The 25,412-nt window shown below is 33.3% G+C and overlaps 1 protein-coding gene across 1 annotated transcript in view; it reads left to right on the top strand.

The window, feature by feature from the left end:
* Nucleotides 1-25,412, top strand: part of LOC111050083 (triple functional domain protein) — a 463,117-nt gene that overhangs the window by 262,737 nt on the left and 174,968 nt on the right. The window contains 1 exon segment of the mRNA XM_039431097.1: nucleotides 2,152-2,190. Coding sequence (XP_039287031.1) covers nucleotides 2,152-2,190 — 39 coding nt within the window.

Genomic DNA, 25,412 nt, shown 5'->3' with positions numbered 1-25,412 from the left:
ATAAAATATTGAAGATTGAGGTTAGGCATAAAACATTCAGTGATCGGCGACCTAACGATCGATCGAGCCATGCAACGTAGAATCTGACCAAACCCCTTGGCAGAGATCTATTGCAGCAAAACGGTATGCAATTTGGAAGAACAAAAGGTCACGTGGCTAACTATTATGATGCATGAAATAAATAGTAATATATAGAAAATTAACTAGCATGTAGAGGGCATACTTAAAAAACCTAATAAAAATAATTAAATGTATCCAGGAAATAGGAGGTTACCAAGCGCATGAATACTGAAACAATTTGCATGCACCAATCACATAATGGCAGTTAATAGGCGGCAATAGTATGCCAATTCAAAAATATTATATATATTTCTATAAATGATTGGGATTTATGTAAAAATGTTATATAGTCTATGTTATGGATAGGCCCGACGGCAAAGAAATTATTAAACATACAACATAAGTAATAATTTAATATTTTAGTACGGTCTATTTGAACCTTAAATGGCGGAGGACTAGGATATTCAAATTTTATGTAAATTTGAAAGTCGGAAATAAGAATTGTAAAATTGAGGAAGGAGAACGATCACTCGCCTGCCAAATGCCACCATGAGAGGACCCTAAATATTTTAGAGCGTAATACCTTGCTATAACTTGTAAAAGCTAAAGTTAGTTTGAATTATTAAATTTCTTATGAGACTTTGTGATGCTCTTATAAAGCAGAAGTCATTTTCAATTTTAAATAATTTTTGTAACCCCTTGGAAGAGACGATTCCGGCTACCATAGTCCAGGACCACCAGGAGTTGGATCGACATCAGCGGCTCATAAGAAGATTTCGACACGTGAGTGAGAAAATTGAATTAGTGATGGGCGCCCTTAGTGCTTCGATTTATCTAATAATCAAAGCTAGCTCGTCGAAAGGGTTTTCTTATAAATTAAGAATTTAATAAAAAATACTTGCGCAAGTAAATATAGTATTAAAGGTATTTTATTAAAGGAATAATGAATCAGTACATTTCAGAAAATTCTAATAAATCAAAGAAGTATAAAATCTAGGCTATTAATACATATTCATATGATCTTTAATTTTTACAATAATTTGCGATAGTTTGTTGTAGCTCTGATTCACTAGATGAATTGCTCTACTTATTCCATCAGGTGCCGAATCTTGCACCCTGAGATAAAATATATATTCATTACAAAGAAATCTACTAGATACTAGAGAATTTAATATATATATTTGGATCATTGGTTGCCAATTCATCAAGTTGATTTTAAGGAACCTATTTTTAATAGAATTGTCCAAGTCGACAAGTATTAGCAAGCTTATATCGCGGCTACATGCAAAAGGATGCATATGATTAAAAGATAAAAGCACATGGTAACGTCTCGTGCTATAAATTTAGAGAATAATATTTAGCCTGTGATATTTTACTGATTTCAATTATTGTTCTATTTTTATATTATATATTTTTATCGCTCTTTATATTTTTTGCCCTGATCTATTTTTTGCAATATTTGTTAATATATGTATCAAATTGTTTATGGTGTGCAATTTATTTTAATTCCTCAACACTATAGGATAAGTATCATATATATATATATATATATATATATATATATATTATATATATATATATATATATTATATATATATATATATATATATATATATATATATATATATTTATTTATTTATTTTTAATGAATTACAAGAGTTATAGGGGAAGCTCATACCTGGTCCTATAAAGATTTTTATGAGACTATATCCTATTAAAAAACCACGACCTAATTTTTATAATTATATCAAAATATTTCATGCTCTATCGACTGATGCCAAGCAGGAGGCTAATCGTTATTTAAATATAAAGAATAACGTCATAAACTCTTATATATTTTATCACTCAATATAATGAATGATACTTTCTTGTTGAATTCACAAAAAACTCCTACATCTCTCTTCTTCGATAAATATAATCTGAAACTTCAGCTCTCACGCTATTTCGAAGTTGTCAACATTGGGGAATAAAAAGTAAAACCCATCAATTAAATCTCCTTTTGAATAGCTTGAACTAAGTGTAACTTTATAAATTGCATGATTTCTATGAATATTATCCAACATGTTCCTAATGATTTCTTTCTTGTTACAGGTATTGAGTGATTTCTATCAAGCAAGAATCAGCTATTGCGTGAGTAATCTTGACGGTTTTTGTAAGTTGTACTTCCCCATTTCTTGAGTATTTCGTCCGTAAAAACCACCTAATTAAATTTTGTTGTATCCTCACAATGTGAATATTTTGCATCGAACTACAAATATTGAACTGCGACTAATATGAATAGAATAATTGAATACAAATGATAATTTTTGTCGCACCTTGAATATTTCCATCATACTCTTTAAATTACGAACACTAAATTACATGTCCCAAGATGAAAGTTAATTTCAAGATGTAGAATATTATTTGAACAAGACGAGATTTATTTAAGTATCTGCGGTTCAATTTTGGGTAGCATTTGACTCAGTTTGTTTCCGAATGTGAATGAAGGAGTAGAAGAAGAAGAAGAAGAAGAAGAAGGAGAAGGAGAAGAAGAAGAAGAAGAAGAAGAGAAGAAGAAGAAGAAGAAGAAGAAGAAGAAAAACAAGAAGAGACGATGTTCCTCCAAACGTCTAATTGAAGCTAGATAGCTAGCTGATTCTCTATCAATACAGCGCTTCCTATCACAACATAGAGACTACAATGAGGAATGAAATTAATCTATACAGATCAGAACAGTTTTGAAGTCTATTATTGGTTGTTTTGTTGTTCCCCTTGGCAACGAGAAAGTCTCGGTCAATTTATTACTCAACTTGTATCAGCTCTTTGGATTGTGTATCACACTCCATCTATTCTGGTAATCTCTTTCGTTTTTTAATTTCTTCTCAATTTCTCATAAGGGTCATCAACCGCATATGAGGCTACTGTGTAACTAATCCTTTGTTGTGATTCGAAAATAATCTTCTCATGTCCTTGATGCTAGGTACCAATTTATTGCTTTATTGCAGCCATTTAGGTTAGGTATATTCTCTACTACAATTTACCATTACAACTTGAACTTACAAAATAATAGAATAATCATTAATTGTACAAAGAATATAATATATCTAGGTTGAGTAAGCTCTAATCCGAAATCATATGACTTGAACATACCAAATAATGAAATAATCCTTAATTGTATAAAGAATATAATTCATCTAGTCGACATAATATACTCGATATGATAACTATTCGATCCAATTCATCGAATTTCCATCTAGCAGTTTACCCTGTTGTCAATATTTGCAGTATCAGAAGTCTTCGGGGTGATTTACAGCATTTGATTTGGATTTTCGTTCAATAATAATAATTATTAATTCATTAGTATTTGAATAAATGCAATATCTCAGTAATTTTCATCTGTAGTCCAATATATCTAGGTTGAATATGCTCTACCACAAATCATATAACTTGAACATGCCAAATAATCCTTGATTGAATGAAGGATATAAAGTGTAATTTCCACGACAATCCAATTGAATTTAACCAACGTGAAAAGTATCATCATATTTAAAAATTTGTCAATCAGAACTCTGTAATCCCCTGGAAGTACACCTTTATTCTCTCAACTCTCTCAAGTTTTTCACAAAGTACTGTTGTGAAAGTGAAACTTCAATACTGTATCAAATTTTTCAACATGATCTCTTAAAAACTTTAAATATACAGTGTGTTTTGGGAACCTACAAGTTCCAGATGAAATCAATCCAAGCCGATAATCAATGTACACAATTTTCCTCGTTTTAAGCTTAGAAACTCATGGAATTGGAGGTCAAATTCACTTTCTTCGCCGGCTGGCTTTGCGCTCCCATTCACCTGTTGTCGTAGTAAATTGGCGTGCATAATATGGCTTGATTATAGGTAATTGTCCAGATAAGAAGGGAAACGAACAGTGGCTCTGACAGTTTTATTCGTGCATGTCGCTTTTCGAGACATGTGAAGTGCAGGCAAATGAGTGCTCAGTCCTGGTGTTGTTATCGTGGGAATGAAAGCGGCTCCTACTGGTCGGTCGGATTACAGAAGCTTCTGGACAAACTAATTTTCTTCTCATGTTTAATCTATTTATGTAATCAACTACAACTCAAAGTAGTTTGAAATTATCAACTACAACTTACTCTTAACACAGTCAACTTGCAATCCTTTCATTCAGTTCTGGTAACATTGATAACAAACCTATACGAATTCATTTATTTATATACTATTTTACACAATTCATTGAAATGATTAGTGGAGAGAGAGATTGATTGATTGATTGATTGAGTACTTTATGTAGATTACAATATATTCTGGCTTATACACTCACATACAATAGCTTACAATACAGCAAAATTATAGATGAATTTACGAAATATAAATTAAGAAAATAATTATTGAGCTGTATATGATATGAAAAAAAGGAATTTGTAATAACTATAGATAAAATAGATAATATTTTTACGCATCCACATAAATTGGCGGAGCTTTGGACATATCAATGTCCATTCTTCGGAAAGAATATTCGAAGTATCCTTCCCACTAACTCTCCACCAAAACGTTAATCTCATTAATTCAACTAAGGATTTATTTTAAAATAAAATATTGTAAAAGTTTTAACTAGAGAGAGAGAGAGAGAGAGAGAGAGAGAGAGAGAGAGAGAGAGAGAGAGAGAGAGAGAGAGAGAGAGAGAGGAGAGAGAGAGAGAGAGAGAGAGAGAGAGAGAGAGACAACAGGCAGCAGAGCCCAAAACTGTTATTTTCCCCCGAATTTTGAGACATAGTTTACTGGTCTTGCTTTACAAGCAAACAATTTTAATTTTAATACATTGGTTACCAAATCTAAGAGAAATCCCAAACTCTCCACAAACGTATAAAGTATAGGTTAGGCTTCTTCTCCTTTATAATAGTTTGTGTCCATTCTCATTACAAACATACAAGAAATTCTGAATTTGAATACATTGAAAACCAAATCAAAGAGAAATTCCTAACTTTCCACAAACTACAACAAATATGATGCTTTTGCAATTGAATTTCTCATCATACATTACCTTTAGCCTACTGAAATTGAAATGCGTGTACTTTCTCATTCACAATATTATCATACTTGATTGCAACCGCATTATTCTCTCATGTATATTTCACATTAGAATTCTACTGACAAGCAAAATCAATTAGATTGAACCAATAATAATTACGCAATACTGATATGAGCGAATGTTTCCAATTCCATTTGGCAGTTTCTCCTTGAATATAGCGGAAACCAGCATAACTCTCCTTTCATTACCTATTATTGTTTTAAATTTGTTCTTTCCATTTCGGTTAGGATTGTGTAACAGTTTTGATGGAAAGTGACGAGCGCTGAATCTCATCATGTAGGCTAATTGGATGAGGATGATATGGTGAGATTCACTTTAAAACGTCAGTTTTCCTTACATATAACATCAATGCTTCCTATTCAATCAATGCTGGGATGAATCTTACTAACTGTTGGAAATTCCCATAGTTTTATATGGTTTTCGTGGTGTTTGATGTGGTTAACAGTGAAACTGAATGCGACCACAAATTCGCTTAAAGATGAAGAAATCTCGGTTCAATCATATTTAGTTCTTGCAAAATATCTTTTGGAATGATATTATACAAATTTGGCTTAAGTTTTTTCACTGTGGTAGGCTGCTCTCACAATATTGCTATAATGTTTATTGACCATAAGTCCTTGTAAAAAATATTTTCGAGGTGAATTGTACTGAATTCATTTAAGTATTTTGATACTAATTTCATTGCAAGTACACTAGACTGCTTTTGCAATCAGTTATGTAGTCTTCATAATCAGTAGGCCTTCACTATGATGTAGCATATTAACATATATTGTCCTATAGTAAGACTCCCTTTATAAAGTTGGTGGGAATAATAGTGAGGCACTGTTGCCAATTCTCTTTTGACAATGCCTTTTATAGCAGATAGCTGTGGTTAGAATAATATCAGTAAATCTGATCTAATGTCATTTGTTGATTGTTATTGTGATTGATAAATAATATTGTTTATTAATGATCAATTTTATCTCAAATATGTATTCCATTTTTTTGAAATCATGATTTTATTAGACATTTTTATAATTGAGATGAAATATTCTGGTAATTTCATAATCTACGTAGGCAGTAGGCTGCAAACAATTTGGCAACGGTGTGGCTTTGAGAAGGATATCTGCTTCTTCCAATGACAGACAAGGATAGCAAACTAATGTTTATCAGATGTTACTCTGTAATCTTAATCCTACCACAGATCATTTTGCATAAACAAACAATCTGCCGACAGTTATCGATACCTTGAACTCCTCATAAAACACTCCTCAGGAATTTTTGGTTGATGGATCTCCCCCAACTATTGACACTGAACAGAGATTTCCCTAATGTACCTACTAGCAACAGATTTCGAGTGTTGCTTGCATAGTTTCGAGTTCCAAAGACCGCAAAGAGGGTTCTGATTTCCCTTGAACCTGTAGGCTGGGGTATCGCATACCCCGAGTCGCTTGTGTGGTCATCTGGTTCGTTTCAGGTTTATCACTCGTCCCTTGCAAGGGAGGGTCCTTGAGAAGAGCATTAGCTCATAATTCACTTTCTAGAACGCTTAGGAGGTCTTTGGTTTCCTGGACAAAAATGTTTTGTTACACTCTACTATCATGTTGGCTAGAGTTTTCTTTCGTTCAAGATTATAAAGTCACATTCTACATTGCAATTAAGTAGCGTATTCGTTCATCTATTCACTCAGTTTCTCTTCTAACAATCAGTGTAAGGGTTGTGTGGCAGAGAGGACCTAACTCCTTCTTCATCTTTTTCTCCTTTCTCGTCTTATTCTTGTCCGTTCTCACTCTTTTTGTTTGGTTCATAACCTTATGAGATTTATAAGTCTGTTTTATTGATCCATATAGAAGTGTATAATCACATCTCAGCTGTAAATAACTAATAGTGAGTAGGTTTTTGATTTTGAATTCAAATTTTTCAAATAAGTGCAATATTTCTAAAGTTTTCAATTTATTGTGATACATTCTGTGATTCATTTAGAGTATAACGTCAATCTTCAAAATTTTCGAATCATCATTATTCCTGGACCGAAAATCAAGTGACAAAGCAGTGTGTGATTACATAACCTTAACTCTTGGACAACATTAACATTTTATGAACATTTTTGGAGAGAAATAGTACAGGCTCAGCCTAATTTCTCCTCCAATGTAATAATTGTATTATGATTATAGTCTTTTATACAATAAATGAATGAATGAATTTTATAAACATAAATAAGCAGCCATAAGTAGCTAAGGTTAGGAAAAGCTTTAGGTTAGGAAAAGCTGTAGGTTAGGAAAAGCTTTAGGTTAGAAAAGTTTTGGTTAGGAAAGCTTAGGTTAGGAAAACTTAGATTAGGAATATCATAATTTGATGATTTCGATAATCAAAATGGATGCTACTCATAGGTTAAATGCATGTAAAATTGTGCTACTTTGAACTTAGTTTATTTCAAAAACAATAGTGACCGCCGTTTAATTTTTGTGATTTTGTGCTCGAAATAACATACTAAATCGATCCCAACCAAAAATTTGATGACAGGTATGTTGGCCCTGAACGTACACTTACACCATATTGTATAATTGTTTATATACTTTTACAACTGTGCTATCATCCATGATGTTTGAATGCAACGGAACTAAATATTCTTCATGTTTGTACGCCTCTACATAAGAAATATATATTCTAGGCTTATTATGGCGACGCCCTGCTGACAGCGAGCCTGTCTTAAATTATCTGTTATTCATGAGTAAGAAAGCGTAATAGCATTAGCCTATTGTCGTAATATAGCAGAGGAAAACTAGTGAAAAGCATCACGTGGCGTGGCGTGAATTTTCCTCACGCTCTTCCTCCTGTTTTTCTACAAGTAAGACTCCTGTTTTTTTTCCTTAGGATATTCATTCAAAGTAAAATCTAATATGAATTTGATGCATTACGTGTTGACGGAATCAAATGTAATGATGAATCAATGCTGAAAGCATTTTATTGATAGTGAAGTCGTTTGTGTACGTGTTAGATAGCCTGAGAAATAATGTCTCATAAATCGCATTGATATATTGTATTATTCAGAATTTTATATTGAAATTTCTCTTGAGATATTTATAGATTTGTGAAATCACGTCTTGAGAAACGACATTCAGCTTGAAAATGAAATTCTATACCAGCACATGCAGAATCAATTGTCAATTCTGAATATTCTTCATATTTAGTTATTTGTTCATATATATGAACAGATTGTAACAAGAATGCCATATTGCATGGCCAGACATATTGTATATTCAGAAGAAATGCATTTTGCAACCACTCTTCATTATCTTCATGGAAATAGAATAATATTTAATTGGATTTAGTTAAGATACCTTCGTCTTAAAATACATAAAACTTAGTCCACTAAAGGCATCTAGCTCCCAAGAAATAATAGACCATAAATATGTTGTTAGTACAATAGTAAACATACCTACTGTGATAGGCTCACTATTGCAATGCAATTCTGGAATTAAGATTACAATTACGTTTGATTAGCGGAAGTCGTCGGAAAACAATCCTAGATTCTCATTGGCCCGGAAATTGGGAATGCCCAAATTGCGGATGGAGGAAATGTGGGCAAGGTGTGGAAGAGGGAGAAAGTAGGAGAGAAAGAGAGAAGTGACAAGGAAAATGATGGGGAAGAAAAGAGTGACGAAGTAGCAAAGAAGAGGAGTGTAATTGCATTGTGTGTAGATACCTGATATTAGAGGCAGGAAGCTCCCGAAAGATTGTTCCAGTTCGAAGTAGGGCGAAGTCATGGTGAATCTTGTAATGAAACTGATTATTGTACAGGAAATTTGTCCTGCTTTATTATTCATTTGAAATGGTTTTCGCTAGTGTTCTAGAAGGTGCATATATGGGTTCCCCTTATTGCTTTATTCAAGGCTATAATCAAGAAAAATAAGATTGATGAGGAAGAGAAGATTTTATTCTTTTTTGAGAAGAGAGTTGTTTCTTAGGCCACAGACATGCGTTCGTTGTGAAAAAGTTTTTGAAGTACTGTATTCCATGAATATTACATTGAAACACATTTCGTCATTAGCCCGTGACAATTATGTCATTACTAATTTCTCATCAGACAGTGATGCTCTCCCAAAATTGCGCTAGTGAGAGTATAGGTACCACTAATTACAAATCGATAGCTCAGACCTCAGACCAAATGTATCACTGTAGACTAATATACTCTCCAGCTCTGTACCAAATGGAATCAATAGTATGTGGTTAACGTAGGAAGTCTAGTTGCAATATGGTCTCAGCTCTCTCAAATCTGTCTCTCTGGATCAACAGAAAGTTAGCATGGTTTGGGAGAATAGCTTGTCAATTTATTGCAGTACACTGATAACCATGCTTGGTCGCAACCATTTGTGTTTTATTTTCTTGTTATGATAACATGCAAAATAAACTTTTTTTTTATTGAATTAAAATATACATCAGTACAAATATAACTTATACATCAGTGTTGTTTAGAGTTTTTGCTAACAAATCAACGGTGGTGTGGTAATGGAGCTTATAAATGCATTTATCAATTTATTCATATTCAATTCAGGAATAATATTCATAATATTTTGATTAATACCAGCATATAAGATCATACTTCCCTCCTACCCTACCCTTTTACTTTTGAAACATTATCAAATAGATTAGATGCTTAGATGAACTGAAATTTTGAGTCATTCTCCAATTTACAATCTCAAACAAACAAAAAACATGGTATTGTGATTATATTGACTGACTATTCAAATGGACGTATTTGTGTAGCCTGGTATATGCAATAAAAATATACTGCACTTGTTCATGAAGAGAAGGCTACTATTGTACAGAGTTCACTGTTGTACTAATGGCCTAACGAAGTTCTGAAATGTTAACATCCATTAACACACTCTTTAGATAAGGAAATGTTGTATTTTATCATGAAAGCCCTGCTTTGACCTGCGCTATACACTATACTGCTTGTAAAGTACATCTGTTTCTTGGGATGAATGTCGCTAGCAATTTGCGTGTTGAATGAAGCTTTTGTCGGAGGTGAAGTCATTTCAAATCGTCCGTTCGCAATGTCATTACAGCGTTTCATAACCAAACAAATCTGTTTGCCCTAGTTACTTCCACAAGTGAGATTCACTTGAATCTGTCAGAATTCCTTATCTGTAACGCTAACCCTTCCAATTCGACCAATGCTGACAGTTTAAAGCTTTAATATCATTGTAGTTAGATTGAGTTTGAATTAAGTTTGAAGAATCAGTGTCCTTCCAAGTCCATTCAAATTACTGACAGATGTTGTGGTGGAAATTGTTGAGTTATTTAATAATTTTGAGCTGAAATGATGCTGGGAGGCGGCATGTATTGAATTACATTCTGTGCTGTGGTAAAGGTGATGTTGTGGTAGAGGCTAAATTAGTGGTGTTTTATTAGCCATTTCACTTTCGAGACATTTTATCGAATATTGAATTATTGTAATGTACAGTACAACAAAGATGTGATTGGTCACATTACTGGAAGTTTATTGTAGTATACGAATTCAAATTCTTGTAAGAAACAAAATTAGCATTATTTGTCGCTATTCAGGAATCAGTTTAAAAAATAGCTATCTTGAATACATTAATGTTTATCCAGAAATTGTTCTTATTGTAAATGTTGTTACCAGAGAAAACTACTATAATGAAACTGCTGTATTCAGGTTGTTACCTACAAAAGATGTGTTTCAGGGAATGAATATCTAGGGTCCATACAGTGTTTTGATGATTTTTCATCCAATGATTGATTCATCAACTCCTTTAATTGGCTTAATCCTCTAATAATAAAATTGTCATGACAATCAACAACGGGATAAATTATTGTCATTATCATGGAATATAAATATTGTATTCAAATTTGTGAATGATCTTGAAATTCATTACTGAAGTTTAACTTCTATTTTTTTATCTCCTCGCTTTCTTGACAACGCTGACCAAATTCGATTGTCATGTCCGATTATGGAAATTGAAAAACATTTAGCAAACAAGTTTTTCTCTCCAAAATCGTTGACTTTTACATTTTTATCAGTGCACAATTTTATTTTAGTAGCCGACCTGCGTAAAACTTCTGTTTTAAGGCATACTTGCCAGCAGCTCTCAGTTCTAATGCATCCATTTGCCTTTTATGTAGCTCTCAGTATTAATTTGTATGCAGTTCGCTAGTGAGATTCACTCTAAAATAGTCAGTGTTGGTTTTGTGGGAAGCACTTATGTTATTCATTGTAATGCTGACAGTTTTATAGTGTATTCCTCTTTAGTGGCGTAGTAGGAATTGGAATTTAGTTGATTTAAGTGTTGCTGTTCACTTCACTTTAAAACCTGATGCTGCTGATTTTTCGAAGATATGGTAACTGCAGTTTGACCTTTCAGATAGGATCCAGTTCCGCTATATTTCACAGGGAGTTGTTCATCTTGCGTTTTCTAAATTTTGTTCATAGACTATCCTGAATAATACGAATTTCACGAACTGCTTGAATTTGTTTATTTGACTGGGTTCTAATTTAATTTGTATCTCACTCAAATCAATTGATTTCTATGAATTGAGTGTTCAAATTTGTTGAAGGTTCATATTTAATTGGTTCATAAATTATGTGCATAGAGCTCCCTCAAGGTTTCCATTTTCAATTGATTGATATTCAGCATTCAACCTTCTTTGTAAATCCAAGCTGAGAGGTTTTTATTATTCAAGCAAATGTTTTTATTGGAGGTCTTCACTTCTAAACAATTGCAGATAACTAACTACTACACTTCAGTTTGATAAGAAGCCAGGGATTTGAATGAATTTTCCAATTAAATAATGTTTCCCAATTCGACTCGAAAGTCGTTATCAATGCACTTCCATTGACACTCTTCAGTTCTTATCAGAAATAATAATTATAATTGGAGTGGCTTCTTGAACTCTATCGTTTCATGAGTTTGGTTGCTATTTGATTGTCGATTGTTAATGAATGATTGGAGTCGTAAATATTTTTCCAGTACTAGAGTGATCATTGATGGAATTGAATTGTTTCGATAATTGGGTTCAAGTGGGAACAAACCCAAAAATAATGATGAAATCTGTCGATAAATATCGTATTTGTCATAATAAGAATGGGAAGTGATTGATTCGGTAGTACTATCTCAGTTCAGCTCCACAATTAAACTCAATAAGTTTTTGAAAATATTCCCTCCAAATAAAAAGTAATGTAGTCAGACAATTATTGTTACATATAGTGAAATTCACGCTTTGAAGTCAGTGAAAATTATAAGAAGTCAGTGGAAAAAAATGAGAAGTCAGTGAAAATTATAAGAAGGCATTGTTGGACAGTGGACAGCACCTAGCTACTTTTCCTATACCACCACCTTTTCGTTCACTTTTCCTTTACCACCACCTAGAAGATAGCTATTATTCATGTGTTGTTATCCCCGGTCTATCCGGTCTTATAGTATTGATTGTTGATTCTTGCTAATAATTAACAATTCTATCCCAAATATATGTTTTCTCAAAGAAAATTCATGATTCAAAAACAATTTCCATAATTAAGATAAATATTCTAGTTCATTATATATCTACATATTCTACAGACAATTAGGCACGGGAGTGGAGTTGGAAAAGGATAGAGCTATGCTTTGTTTAATGACAGACAACGGTAGCAAACCAATTTTAATCAGATGCTGAATACAGAGAGTGAATTTCACCATAATATGAAGAAATACTGTTTCATGTGAACTATATAGACGTAGACTCTTCACTCTATATGAAGCTCAATTAAGTGCAGAAGAAGCAGTTGTTCCTTTGTCATCCAAATCATTATAGGATGAATGTAATTTGCATATCTTTCAAATGTGTGATGCATTATTATTAATCCTTGTCTATTTAATAGTTATTCATTTCTTACATCGAGCACAGCTTATCAGACGTAATGAATTGTGGATGTCTCCATCAATGTCTGAAAGTTTACCATATTCATCAACCGAGGATCGTAATTTGAAGGATTGTGAGAATTGTAATGAATTGGATTGTAATGTGAAGTATTGTAGTGCAGTTCTCAACAACTAGTAATATAATAATGTGAATGCAATTTCCATTTTCGTTGCATTTCTTGACGGCTTTAAAAACTGTAATTGTTAGAGGAAGTGGGCAGCAGTTGCCTCCATTGATCTCAACTTGAACTTGAATGAAACGAACTTGAACTAGAACTTGCCAGACAGACGCTAGTTGAAAGTGCTCTTCAGCAAAATTGTTCTTTAGTGAGGCCTACTCCAGTCAGCATTGGTTGAATAGGATGTATTTGTGTTTTTTATAAGAATTGCTGTCAGTTCAAAGTGAGTCACACTGTAGATGATCTTGTAATAATCAGTGCAGGTTTTTGAATGCATCTTTGCTTCAGGCACGATAATCTGTCTCGTAAAAGAAATGAGCTAACGGGTTTCGTATCAAAGAAATCGTTCTCCAGTAATCATCATCATCTTCTTTTTTAGTCCAATTTTGAAATAATGTTGAACGAGTTTTATCGAGTAGGAGAGTTTATTATCTAGTTCTTTTGGAGAAACAATCCATACTTATCGGAAAATCTGGAGGCCTATCTCAAGGTGAACCTGAATATGTGGAAGGAGAAATGTTGACAGATTTTTACATTCAGTTTTAAAGTGTGGTGCAGCTTAGTGCATACCATAAAATATACTGTAGAAGATATACATTCTATTCCTATAGTAGAAGATATACATTCTATTCCTATACATTGATATTTCATCTAACCTTGATACATGAAATTTGTTCATGAAATCAGGAATTTATTTAAATAGACATGTTTATGAATGTGAGTAATAGTATATTTCGCACCTAGGGCCGAAAATGAGACTTTTCCGGCTCGAAATCGGTTTTCAAGTCCGAGGCCGTAGGCCGAGGACTAGAAAAGATTGAGAGCCGGAAAAACATTTTTGCCCGTGGTGCGAACGCTATTTTTCGCCACACAGAGAAATAAACAATATATATGAGAATAATTGTTTATTAAGCAGTTCCGAAAACAAAAGTGGAAGGTCATAGCTCTAGCTATTAGTATAGTTATTAGTATCTAGTTATTAAAGTATAGAAAACTGAAGAATACATAATACTTGGAAACCTCACAGAATCATATTGATTTTTCCAATACATCAATAAATTTTAGTTCTATTAGGATCCTCCTCAATTTGAATCAGGCAGCCTCTTGTTTTCCCAATTCCAAAAAAAATACCTAAAATACTCGTTTCACTGGGAATTCGTGTCTGATAGTAGCCTACATTATAACTGAAGAATAAAAATTATTACTCATTTTATTGTGATCTATTCATGTTTTTCTTATGAAATTCAATAAATTATAGGCCTACAGCATGAAGACTATGTCCAATTCATTTGTACTGGTGGCAAAATTTTACATTGAAAATAAAATTATTTGATAAAATCCAAGTTCAATAGTAATGAAAACAAATTCCTTCAAAAAATAATTGATAATAATACGTTTCGAGGGAAAAAATTAAGAACAAAAAAATGGAAAGCATCGGGGGATTTGAACCGAGGTACCATCGCTCCGTAAGCAAGCTTCTTACCGCTGCGCTACTTAGACGTTGGTAAATGGTAGTCTTATAACCTGCTGATAAAAATACACACTTTGGGCTATGGAACTTCAATTAGCCTACGGTAGCATAGATGAATTTGAACATTAATATTCTGAAAAATCTAGAAGGAAAATAGAAATTTGGGCTTCCAGGTGCACGAGATTGATATTTTTAGAATCTATGTTCAAAATTTGGAGATCTAAATCATTCCCGTTTTTCCGGTATGCAATCCACAAGTTGACATGTTTTGATGCGAACAAACACACCCCACTCTCTCTTATTATATAGAGAAGAAGATATCTTACCTCTATTTCATTCATCCAAATAAAATGATAGTATATTACTGCAGAATACTTTATTCAATTCTAGAAGCATAAACTGATTCTGTTTCATAAACTATTTGTTAAAACGTTCAGCACCATGGATATTGCCCAAGTAGTTCCAAAACTATCCACCAGGTTTTGTGATAAACGCAGTACTATGAGGTTTGAGGTTAGATTCTATTATACTCTGAAAATTGAATTTGAGTAGTTTATAATATCTTATTTGTATTTCATTCATCCAAATGAAATGATAGTATCTTATTGCAAAATACTTTATTCAATTCTAGAAGCATAAACTGATTCTGTTTCAAAAACTATTTTGTAAACCCGTTCATATCAAATCAGAATCAGCTGTTATTCAAGGTCATTTTACAGCCCTAGGGCCGTAAAGTTTTACCGGCCTGGTCGGAAAACAATCACTTTCGGCCACCATATGACGCACGTAAACCAGCTCATTACATCCAAGTGTGGCGAAAACTATATTACACTACAGCCTTCTTTTCTATGTTGAAGATTTGCGTGGAATGGAAACCTTCTAAACTGCAATGGACTGCATTTTGTTGTTTAATTCAGAATGCAGGTTATTGAGTAGATTGATCAAGATATTCAATATGTTGACGGTAGTTCTTAAACCAGTTATTAGTTGTATCATATAAAAGTGGTTCAATTAGCTACTCTGCTGCTTCATTAGGTCGAATGATAAGTGTCTTGATTTGAAGCTTTTCTCGTAATTTATAAATTTTCGTTTTGGAAACATGGAGGCATGATTGGAGAATTTTTAAGGAAGAAAAACATCTTCACTAATACATTTCAATGGTATCAAATTCATTTTCACGAATTCGTTCGTAATACCAAAGAAAATTGGAATGGTAAATTTCATTCTTAACCCAATTCATTTCTCAAACTATTTTATTGAAATTTATCACGAAATGTGGATTAAATTCTGTGTGTGTTCCGAACCAGTTTGAAGTGATAATGAAGCGAATGCAGAAATAGAATACACTCTACCAACGATTGTGAAAATGAAATCTCAATTGAGATACTTTGTTTAAAGATAAATTCTGGAAAAAAACATCCTTTGTGAAGCTCGCAGGAGTTTTATGTCCAGCCGAGAAATTTATGAGTTTTTTTTTTGAGACATTTAACGTCTTTATGAAAAAATTAATTGAAATCAATTTAATTTGCCTTGAATTGCGATTAGCTTGAAGCGGCCTGACCCTTCCTTTCATTAAATGGCTCAATTAAAAAGAACAAACTGTTTGCAAAAAATGAAGGACTAATAACAGAACTCGGTTCATATTTTACAGCGTTTGTATCCACGCTGCTTTGTTTCAGTGTCCGTCCTGCATTAATTAAAGGAACAATACGTTTCTCTTTCTCAATCTCTTCTATGTCTACTCTATTCTCATCTCCTATTCACTTCTTCATTTTTCTCATATTTTTCCTCTTCCTCATCCTTACCATCTCGTCAATTCAACTGGTACTTCTTATTTTCTTCGCTTTTCTTGATCTTCTCCTTTTCCTCCTTATTTTATTTTGATTCTTTTCCTTATTTTATTTCCATTCTTCTTCTTCTTCTTCTTCTTCTTCTTCTTCTTCTTCTTCTTCTTCTTCTTCTTCTCTCACTTCTTCTTCTTCTTTTTCTTTTTCTTCTTCTTCTTCTTCTTCTCCTTCTCCTTCTCCTTCTCCTTCTCCTTCTCCTTCTTTCCCTCTTCCTATTTCATTCTTGATATTTCCTTGGGTCTTGCTGCTGCATGAATGATGTAGGACCTCGAGCCAGCCGCACATTTTATTACTAATTTAGTAGGCTGGCTGCTCTTTACTAATTACGCTTAATTGCTATCCTAGTTGTGCCTTGTATTCGAGACAGATGTGATGTGCACCATTCATAGTCCAAGGATTTATTTCTGTTTTGTGTCTTCTAGAACCCTAGAATGTGTCTGGAATTTGTGAGAATGTTGAGTTCATTTAGAGTTGAGTAACTCTAAGTTGAATCAGTTAAACTTGGTGCCATCCATTGAATGGGGAGTTTTGTGAGGAATAACTTTGAGTTGAGTAACTATAAACTTTATAACTTGACTTCATTCACAAATCAGAATGGTGTCAGGTTTCAACTATTTTAACTATTATTACCTGTGACGTAAACTGAATTAAACAAAATTTAGACTGTGAAATTAGTGAGAATGTAGAGTTCGTTAGAGTCTTCAAGTTGAGTAACTTCATCTACAATAAACTTACATATGTTCAACATTATGATATACAATAACTTTTATCCGCTCGATGCTGGCAAAATATGAATGATGTTAAAGCTAAACCTAACTTATTACACCTATTAAATTATAACGTATGGCCACAGAGAAAGGACTTTTATGTTATGGTATGGAGCAATGTGCCTAGAATACATCCTAGTTACATTGGTATGGAGTAACCTATATCATGAAGGGAAAGTAACTAGACTTCATATTATCAGGTAGTTTGGAATTGATCATGGATACTGATCAAATCTTTATTCTTGTTCCATGCAATATTATATTTCCAAAATTTGTATTTTTTTCTGTGGATGTGGTTAGCATCCAGGTATTTATAATTTTAATTAAATAATATTACCAGAAAAATATTGTTTTATCTTCTGTGATATGATCCAATAAATGAATTAATAGGATAATAGTTGAGTAAATAGATAATAAAATTCTTTGATACTATACTATTATATTGTGGAATCTAGTTTGTTATGAGTAATAGGCCTACCTTCAGGTATTCTTTTTCGACTGCTAAAGTAGTTGACATACTTCTACATCTATACGCTTATAATTTCTATTCTCATAATTCGTTATAATCATTATTCGCCTCCGTTATTTGTTCCACTCTGACTGCCTAAAGGACTACACTATTATTTTACTCTTTGGTCAACACTTTTGACTAGGACCGCTTTCTCCCTTTATTTTCTATGGTGAGATTCGCATTAAATAGTCAGCATTCCTTACAGGTATCATGAAAGCTTCCCATTCAAAAATTCAACTGTAAATAATGGTGACAGTTGTGAATCTTACGACAGCTCTTTATTATCATCATCGCCATCTTGGAGTCCTTAATTGGAGGATGTCTTCGTCGACAGTTTAGTTTTTTCTGTTATGACTTATCAACCTCTTTCACTTTCAAAAACATTTTATCATTCAGAAACCAATGTATTCCTTATCTGTGGATATATATAAGTATTTGTTATTGATAGTGATGGTGATAGTGTTCGCTTCTATCCCTCTCCTCACCTCTATGGATAGTCTTGTAAGGTATTCCAAGAAAAATTCAAATTCAATTTATTTGCCATATATACAAGAGTTATACAATTAAAAATTCACATAATAATTGGGTACATCATACAGAAATTCAGAATATACTCTATTCTAGAAATAATAAAAATAAATTAGATATAACATAACTGAAATCCCAGTTGTACTCATTTTACCGGCAGTAATTGCTAGCAGAGACACGTGTCTGATCGCTAGCAATGAGTTCAGTTCAAATCATTGAAAGATTTTTTTCTTTTTTTTTTCTTCTTGACTGAAACACAAAAAAGAACTTTGTTGAAATTCACAAAATCACAATTTTATTTTAGGTATTCACCAAATCAATCTAATATGTGTAATTTTATTATTAAAAGTCTATTTTGAAAAATATTCTAGTTTTCACCCATTCATCAATATCTTTTGTAAGTTTTTTGTTTGTTTTATGAGTGAATACAATTAAAAATAATTGTATTGTGTGCTTTCTGATCTTGCAATTATGATTATTGAAGAAATTAATTTTAATTTGTCTTGAGTGTTGTAGCATCCGGAAGTACCTACATGACAATTCAATTATAAATGAATGAAATAAATAAATAAATATATATGATTTTATTGCCGTTAAATTCTTAGAACAATAGGCAAAGTCAAATATTGAATACAGTACAATAAACGATAAAATTAAGTTCTACAGCAACTGTACACACAAAATCACACTACTGAGTCTCAAAAATAATACAGTAAGTAAACTGTAAGTCAATTAGATTGTCAAATACAGTACTACAATTAATTTGAAGTCACCAAACATATTCCTCATAGCACAACTTGAGCCTTTTGATAAATACAAATAGAAACCTCTTAACTCTAAGCAGCAATTATTTCACCCTCAAAGAACTGTTTAACACTATAAAAAGGATCTTTCACAAGCCAATTCAATAACCTCGTCTTAAATTCCTTTTCTGTCTCTAATATTAAATCTGTAGGTAATTTATTGTAAATTTTCATACCAAATGTATCATAACTTTTGTCTGTTTTGGATAACCTCTGATGGGGAATATCAATCCTATGACAATTTTTTGTCTCATAGCAATGAGTTTGATGTCTTAATTTCATATGGGATGACTTTTACTTTCCTTGCCCTATTACCATAGGTAAAGAAAGTATTGCTTCCCAAAAAAAATTAAGGTACCCTTATTTCAAGTTTTCTATACTTTTCAAGGTCCCCTGAGCCCAAAAACATGATTTTTGGGTGTTGGTCTGTGTGTGTATGTGAACACGATAACTCCATTCCTAATCAACCGATTGACTTGAAATTTTAAAATTAATGTCCTTATACCATGAGGATCCGACAATAAGAAATTCAATAAAATTCAATTCAAAATGGCGGAAAAAATGTCTGATAATTACTAAAAAAAACCATGTTTTTCACGGTTTTCTCAAAAACGGCTCTAACGATTTTTTTCAAATTCATACCCTGTATATCATAGCTCTATCAACTGGCATGAGTCTCCTTTCTGGGATACTAATGGGGGGTCCACCCCATCCTTGAGAAATGGACTTTGTAACCTCCTTCTCGTACATGAGGTAGGTAGGTGGAGCAGTTCATAAAAAGAACACATAGTCGAGATATTTCATCTGTAGAACAGCTGTTTTGACGACTTTAAAAAAATTTAAGAATTTCACAATCTACAGAAAGGAAAAAGTACTCGTAAAAGTGATCGTAGTTTCAAATATGTTGCCACCAATCGTCATTATGTTATTCCCCTAAATTATTCTCTTTTAAGAATGAGGCTTACAGTTCAATGAGCAAGGAAAGTTGTGTTAGTGTACCACACTAGATTTTTTAACATGCGATAATACTGTATAAATGTAAAAATGGCGTGTCCATCGTAAGTAGTTTTATTCAATAGTAATATAAAATACCAGTAATATTTAATAATAGTTACGGTATATCAAATTATTAATATTCAAAAAGTAATGTTAGATATCTCTCGAAATACAGTATTTGGTTTCAACAACCGGGATCAACTATCTTGAACCACCTGGTGATACCTTCTTAGGATTGGGCTAATCTGGTATATTGAAATTGGTCTTGCTTGATGCAACCAAATACAATCCTATTTTCTTTTTCTTTCTATCTGGTCGACAAAAGTCCGATGCAACCAAAGAAATTCTCCTATTGAAGTACAGCAACGTCATCCCAACATATTCCATCACATGTCAAAAATCTGAAAAATCATTTACCTCCTCCCATTGCATGGGATTACTTTCCCTTACATTAGCTGGACATGTCTGTCCAATAACATTGATAAAGTAGACGTCCAGTGGTGAGGTGTACTTTGAATAAGGACCACTCACATCTTGATATAATATTGCGTCATGATTTGTTTGCCTTGTCTGGCCATTCCATAAATCACGTGACCCGACAATAATGGGGGGTCTACGAAGAAGGGAGGTGCAATAACAGAAGCAGGGCACAAAGCGGAATTCATTTGTATCAGTCTTCTTTTTGGTTCCTTTCGTTTCTTTTTTGCTTCCTCCCTCATTCCAGGTCTTTCTTGTGAGTTCTAGTTCTCTCTTGATTACATCTATGTTCATCTGTATCGATCTTGCTTCATTTTTTGACCACTGTATCTTGTTGCTTTACTCTTCTTCTTTTTCTTCATTCCTTGGCTACTTATCTTCTTCTCCCCAACCTCTTTTTTCTTCTTAAAATTTGTTCTTGATTCATTAATAATTCATTTAATTCTTTGTTTATTATTTCTCTGTATCCTTGGTTACTTTCTATGCTCCTTTCTGTTACTTTTCCAGGATATTCTCAAACCCTAATTCCTTATGTATTATTTTTTGTTACTCACCTTATTTCTCCCTTATTCTCATTATTTGTCTCTCCACTCATCTTCTAGCTTTCTCATCCTTTCTATCGTCATCAATTACTTCATATTTCCATCTTCTTCTCCTTTCACTCTGTCCCTTATTTTTTCTCATTTTCCATGATTTTATAACATTTCATGTCCTGCACACCTCTTCTTACTTCACTTGTTTCTTCTAATATTTCTTTTGTCTTCTTACATTCTTCTCATAGCATTTTCCACATCGTCTTCTTGTGTTAGATATTTTTCTTCTCCATTCTTTTCTTTTGAGCCCCCCTCACTGGAACTTCCTCTTCGATTCCATTTCTTTTGTCAGTTGAAAAATGTTCTCTGAGGTCCACCTGCGATTCGCTCCCCTTTTTGGCATCATTCTCAAATCTTTTTTTGTATTTTCTTCCTTTCTTCTCCTCGTCCTCCTCTTCCACCTCTCTTCTTCCTTCTCCTAGTCCTTCACCTTCTCCTCCTCCTCCTCCTTCTCCTCCTCCTCCTCCTCCTTCTCCTCCTTCTCCTCCTCCTCTCTTTAACGTACTCTTTCACTCCATCGATCACTTTGCAACTCTTACTTTACGCATCTCAATCGCTTTGAGTGCTTTGATCGTTCAATTCCATATACAAAAGATTGTTACTCTTCTCTCTCAGTCCCACTCACATAACTCCTCCTTCCTCTCTTCATTTTTCATTTCTTTTCTCCTCTTCCCCTTACTAAAGATTGATTCACCCTTCTCACTCACCTTCTCTTCTTCCCTCTCGCTCCTCTTTTGATACTTCCACCTCTCTGTCCCTCATCCTTCATCACTTTGAAAAGAAAGAGAATTGCAATTTGTTTGGTCTTGTGACGGACTCTAGATGCCAGTCCTGGATATTGCTTCAGCATAGGAATCATCTCAGAAAATGTTTTTTTTGCTTGTTTGTAGGAGTTGTATAAGATGAAGCTTTGATGTCAACTGATAATATCTTCTTGAAGTTGGTAGGAAAGTTGTAGGATATTTACAAAGAAAACAGTTCCTGGGATGCAGATACTTTTTATTCATTTTTAATGGAAACCAATCGATTTTTTATTATTTTAAAATAATGTAATAGATGATCACAAATATCAGGGAGGAAAGATAGGATAATCTCATGCTAAATATAAAGAAAATAAAAATCTCAGTACCCTTTTTTTTAAATATTTTATCACAACATGTTTCGGTCATTTATGCCATTTTCAAGTGATATCACCTTTTTTTTGAAATATTTTATAAAAAAAAGGGTACTGAGATTTTTATTTTCTTTATATTTATATTACAAGTAGCCCTATACAGGAAAGAGATAATCTCATGCTACCTTTTCTGTAAGCTAATATGTAATGAATGTAATCACGATAGTCAAATGATGTAAAGGTGTGTATTGTTAAGAAACAATTTTTTTTCAATTTTCAACATTCTGATGATTTTTTGTGTGTAAACTTTAATTTTTTTAATATCTCAAGTGTGAAAAAGTACTGAAGAAATAATTTCAGTAGAGAATTTATATGCCATAATTGGTAGTGAAAAGTTCCCTCAATTACATCAATCATTCCAAGCATACATTGCATATCTAGTTAGAGCATCAAAGCTATAATAGAATGAGCATAGTAGAACACGCGATGTCTCTATTAGTTATCACTACTCAACGTCTACATACATGACTCTGAAATGCATGAGTGAATGAGTTGATGAGTTGTGGAGTTGATGAGTCAATTATTGAGGAGTTTCATGTTTGAATTTTTTCCTAGCCATTCTCTTCTATTTAAATTCTAATGCACCGGTGTAAGTGTGTTCATTTGCAAGGCAATATTCGGTTGTTTCCCTGTTGTGAATCATGAATAAAAATGGGAATAACAAATGGATTGATGGGAATAACATCTTCCAAGAAGTTGGGTTTTAGGCTCTCACTTGAACAATTCCTGGAATATTCCCGTGTACTGGAAGCTGAGTGTTTTTCCAACAAAAGCATGTTGATAACCTGTTCAGTGGCTGCGGTGCTTCACGATTCACGATTATTCTGAGTAAGGGCTTTGTGAAGTTGTGCTTGAAAAGTCAAGCTAGCCTTTACATTTTTGTTGTAATAATCCACTTGTGAGAGGCTTATTTTATGAGAGGGTTGCTTTTCGACCCCTTGTTACTACGTTGTTTGTCATATTCGGTTCGGCTCAAAGTTTCGGCGCAGCTCATTATTTCTAATCCGCTACTTTTTCGTTGCAGTACTCGCTCTTTTTTAGGCTCATGGGGAGGAGTTAGGTAGGCAAACCCCCCGAAAAGCGGAGAGTTTTATTTGTTAGCTTGGCTTTTGATACCGATACTCGAAAGATATATTTTAATTGGCAAATTGGATACCCACCTGTACGGTAGTCTACTCCCTCTTTCTATCAATAAGCCGATTGTCAAATCCACTCCAATTGAATTCTCGTTACACGTAGCCCACCTTATCTTCCATGGATGATTTACTACTTGTAACCTCCATGCAATATCTTTTTGTATTTATTTGAGTAAAAGTAGATTAAAGTAGATAAAGTAGTATTTATTTAATCAAGTTGATTAATTTGATGAATTATCCAGATTTTTAGAAACAGTCTGTTGTCCAGTTCCTAGGTCTAATGTACCATTGAATCTTCAGATACATCAGACTCTCAAATCGTAATTTGATTCTTGACTATAATTTTTGAATAATGTTTGGATAAATAACTTGATGGATGATGAAAAATAGTTTCAAATGTGATGCAGGTTACACGAGATGGTAGAATGTTTGATCAATTTCCCGAAAGTATAATCTTTTAATAGAAACAGACAATGGATGATTCAATATTTTACATTATTGAGATTTCACAATACGAGGTATGGTGGCCAGAGAGTGTAGAATGTAATGGAGTATGAATGCACATCCTCATTATTCAGTATCACATCCTCATTAAGTACCATTCTGTTGCTATTTATATTATTTTCTCATTGCTTTTTTATATATCCTATACTCTCTGTTGAGAGCACCATTTCTTTGTTGTTCATCCGCTTTTTTCATTAGATTCTCTTATTGATTGGTTATCAAAGTTTGTTTGACTATTTTGTACATGAGAATTCCTTCATGTCCCCATTTCCTCATGAAAATTAGCGATTTTAAAATATTTCCTTCTAGTTTCTCAGCAATGTTCTTATATTGGATAAATTTAAGATATTAATAAAACTGAATTACATTTTTAATTAACTCATTTATACATTTTTTATTATAAGCTGGATGTGAGTCAGAACAGGCAAAAGCCTAATCCCTGTTTGAAAGAAGAAGATTCTACAATACAATAAGTTGTAGGGGAGGAACATAAGTACCATTCTGTTGCTATTTATGTTATTTTCTCATTGCTTTTCTATATATTGGCTATCAGTTACCAATAGCCCAATGTTTGTTGAACTAACAACAATCATTAGAATCGTTTAAAATTGAAAGTAATTTCCTCAAAGTCAGTTCCCTCAAAGTAAGCTCATCCCTATATTACTTTCTTCTGACATATCCATGCCTGGTTATATTTTACTTTGACCGACTTTCATATCCGCTAAAAGTTACTTTTTCATTTTCAAATACGTGTTACGCACTTTGGTAGATTCTGATGAGGTTCCCTCTCGTTTCTCGACGTTAATCCAACTTCTATTAAAAGTTTTCGCCGAATATTAAAAGCGTGAAATAACTGCGTAGCCCAGCAAGTTCGGATGTATCCGCCTATTATAGTGAGAATCACTTTCAACTGTCGGTATTCCTCATAAATTACTTGAACGCTGCTCATTCAATCAATGCTGACAGTTCGTAATATGTTTCCCTCCATAGTAATATTCAGTTTTAACTGTCATCATTCTTAATATGTAACTCTTACGCTTCCCATGTAATCGATGCTGACAGTTTGATGTGCGACTTACTGCAGAGTTGTCCATCACCTTCAAATTACGCAACCGGCTTTTTGTGGAAGTTTTCTCCGCTTTTCAAATCGTTTTAGTCGAGTTTGCTACTGGAAGAAAGTGGAAAATTGGGTTGGTGTTCCCGGAAAAAGGGTCCTCGAAAAGGAGGTTCTTAGGAGGAGGGAAGAGGAGGGTAGTCTCGAAAGTCAGCTTGAAAAAGGACGGAATAAAAGGGAATTTTCTTGTAAAGTTAGAATTTCGCGAGAATTGTTAGGGAAGTCTAGAGAGTAACAAAATTTGTTAGGAATTGGGAAATTCAGGAAC

Source organism: Nilaparvata lugens, chromosome 6, assembly GCF_014356525.2.
Source record: "Nilaparvata lugens isolate BPH chromosome 6, ASM1435652v1, whole genome shotgun sequence".
Lineage (NCBI taxonomy): Eukaryota > Metazoa > Arthropoda > Insecta > Hemiptera > Delphacidae > Nilaparvata > Nilaparvata lugens.
Note: the sequence above shows the minus strand (reverse complement) of the source record. Positions and strands in the feature narration are given on the sequence as shown.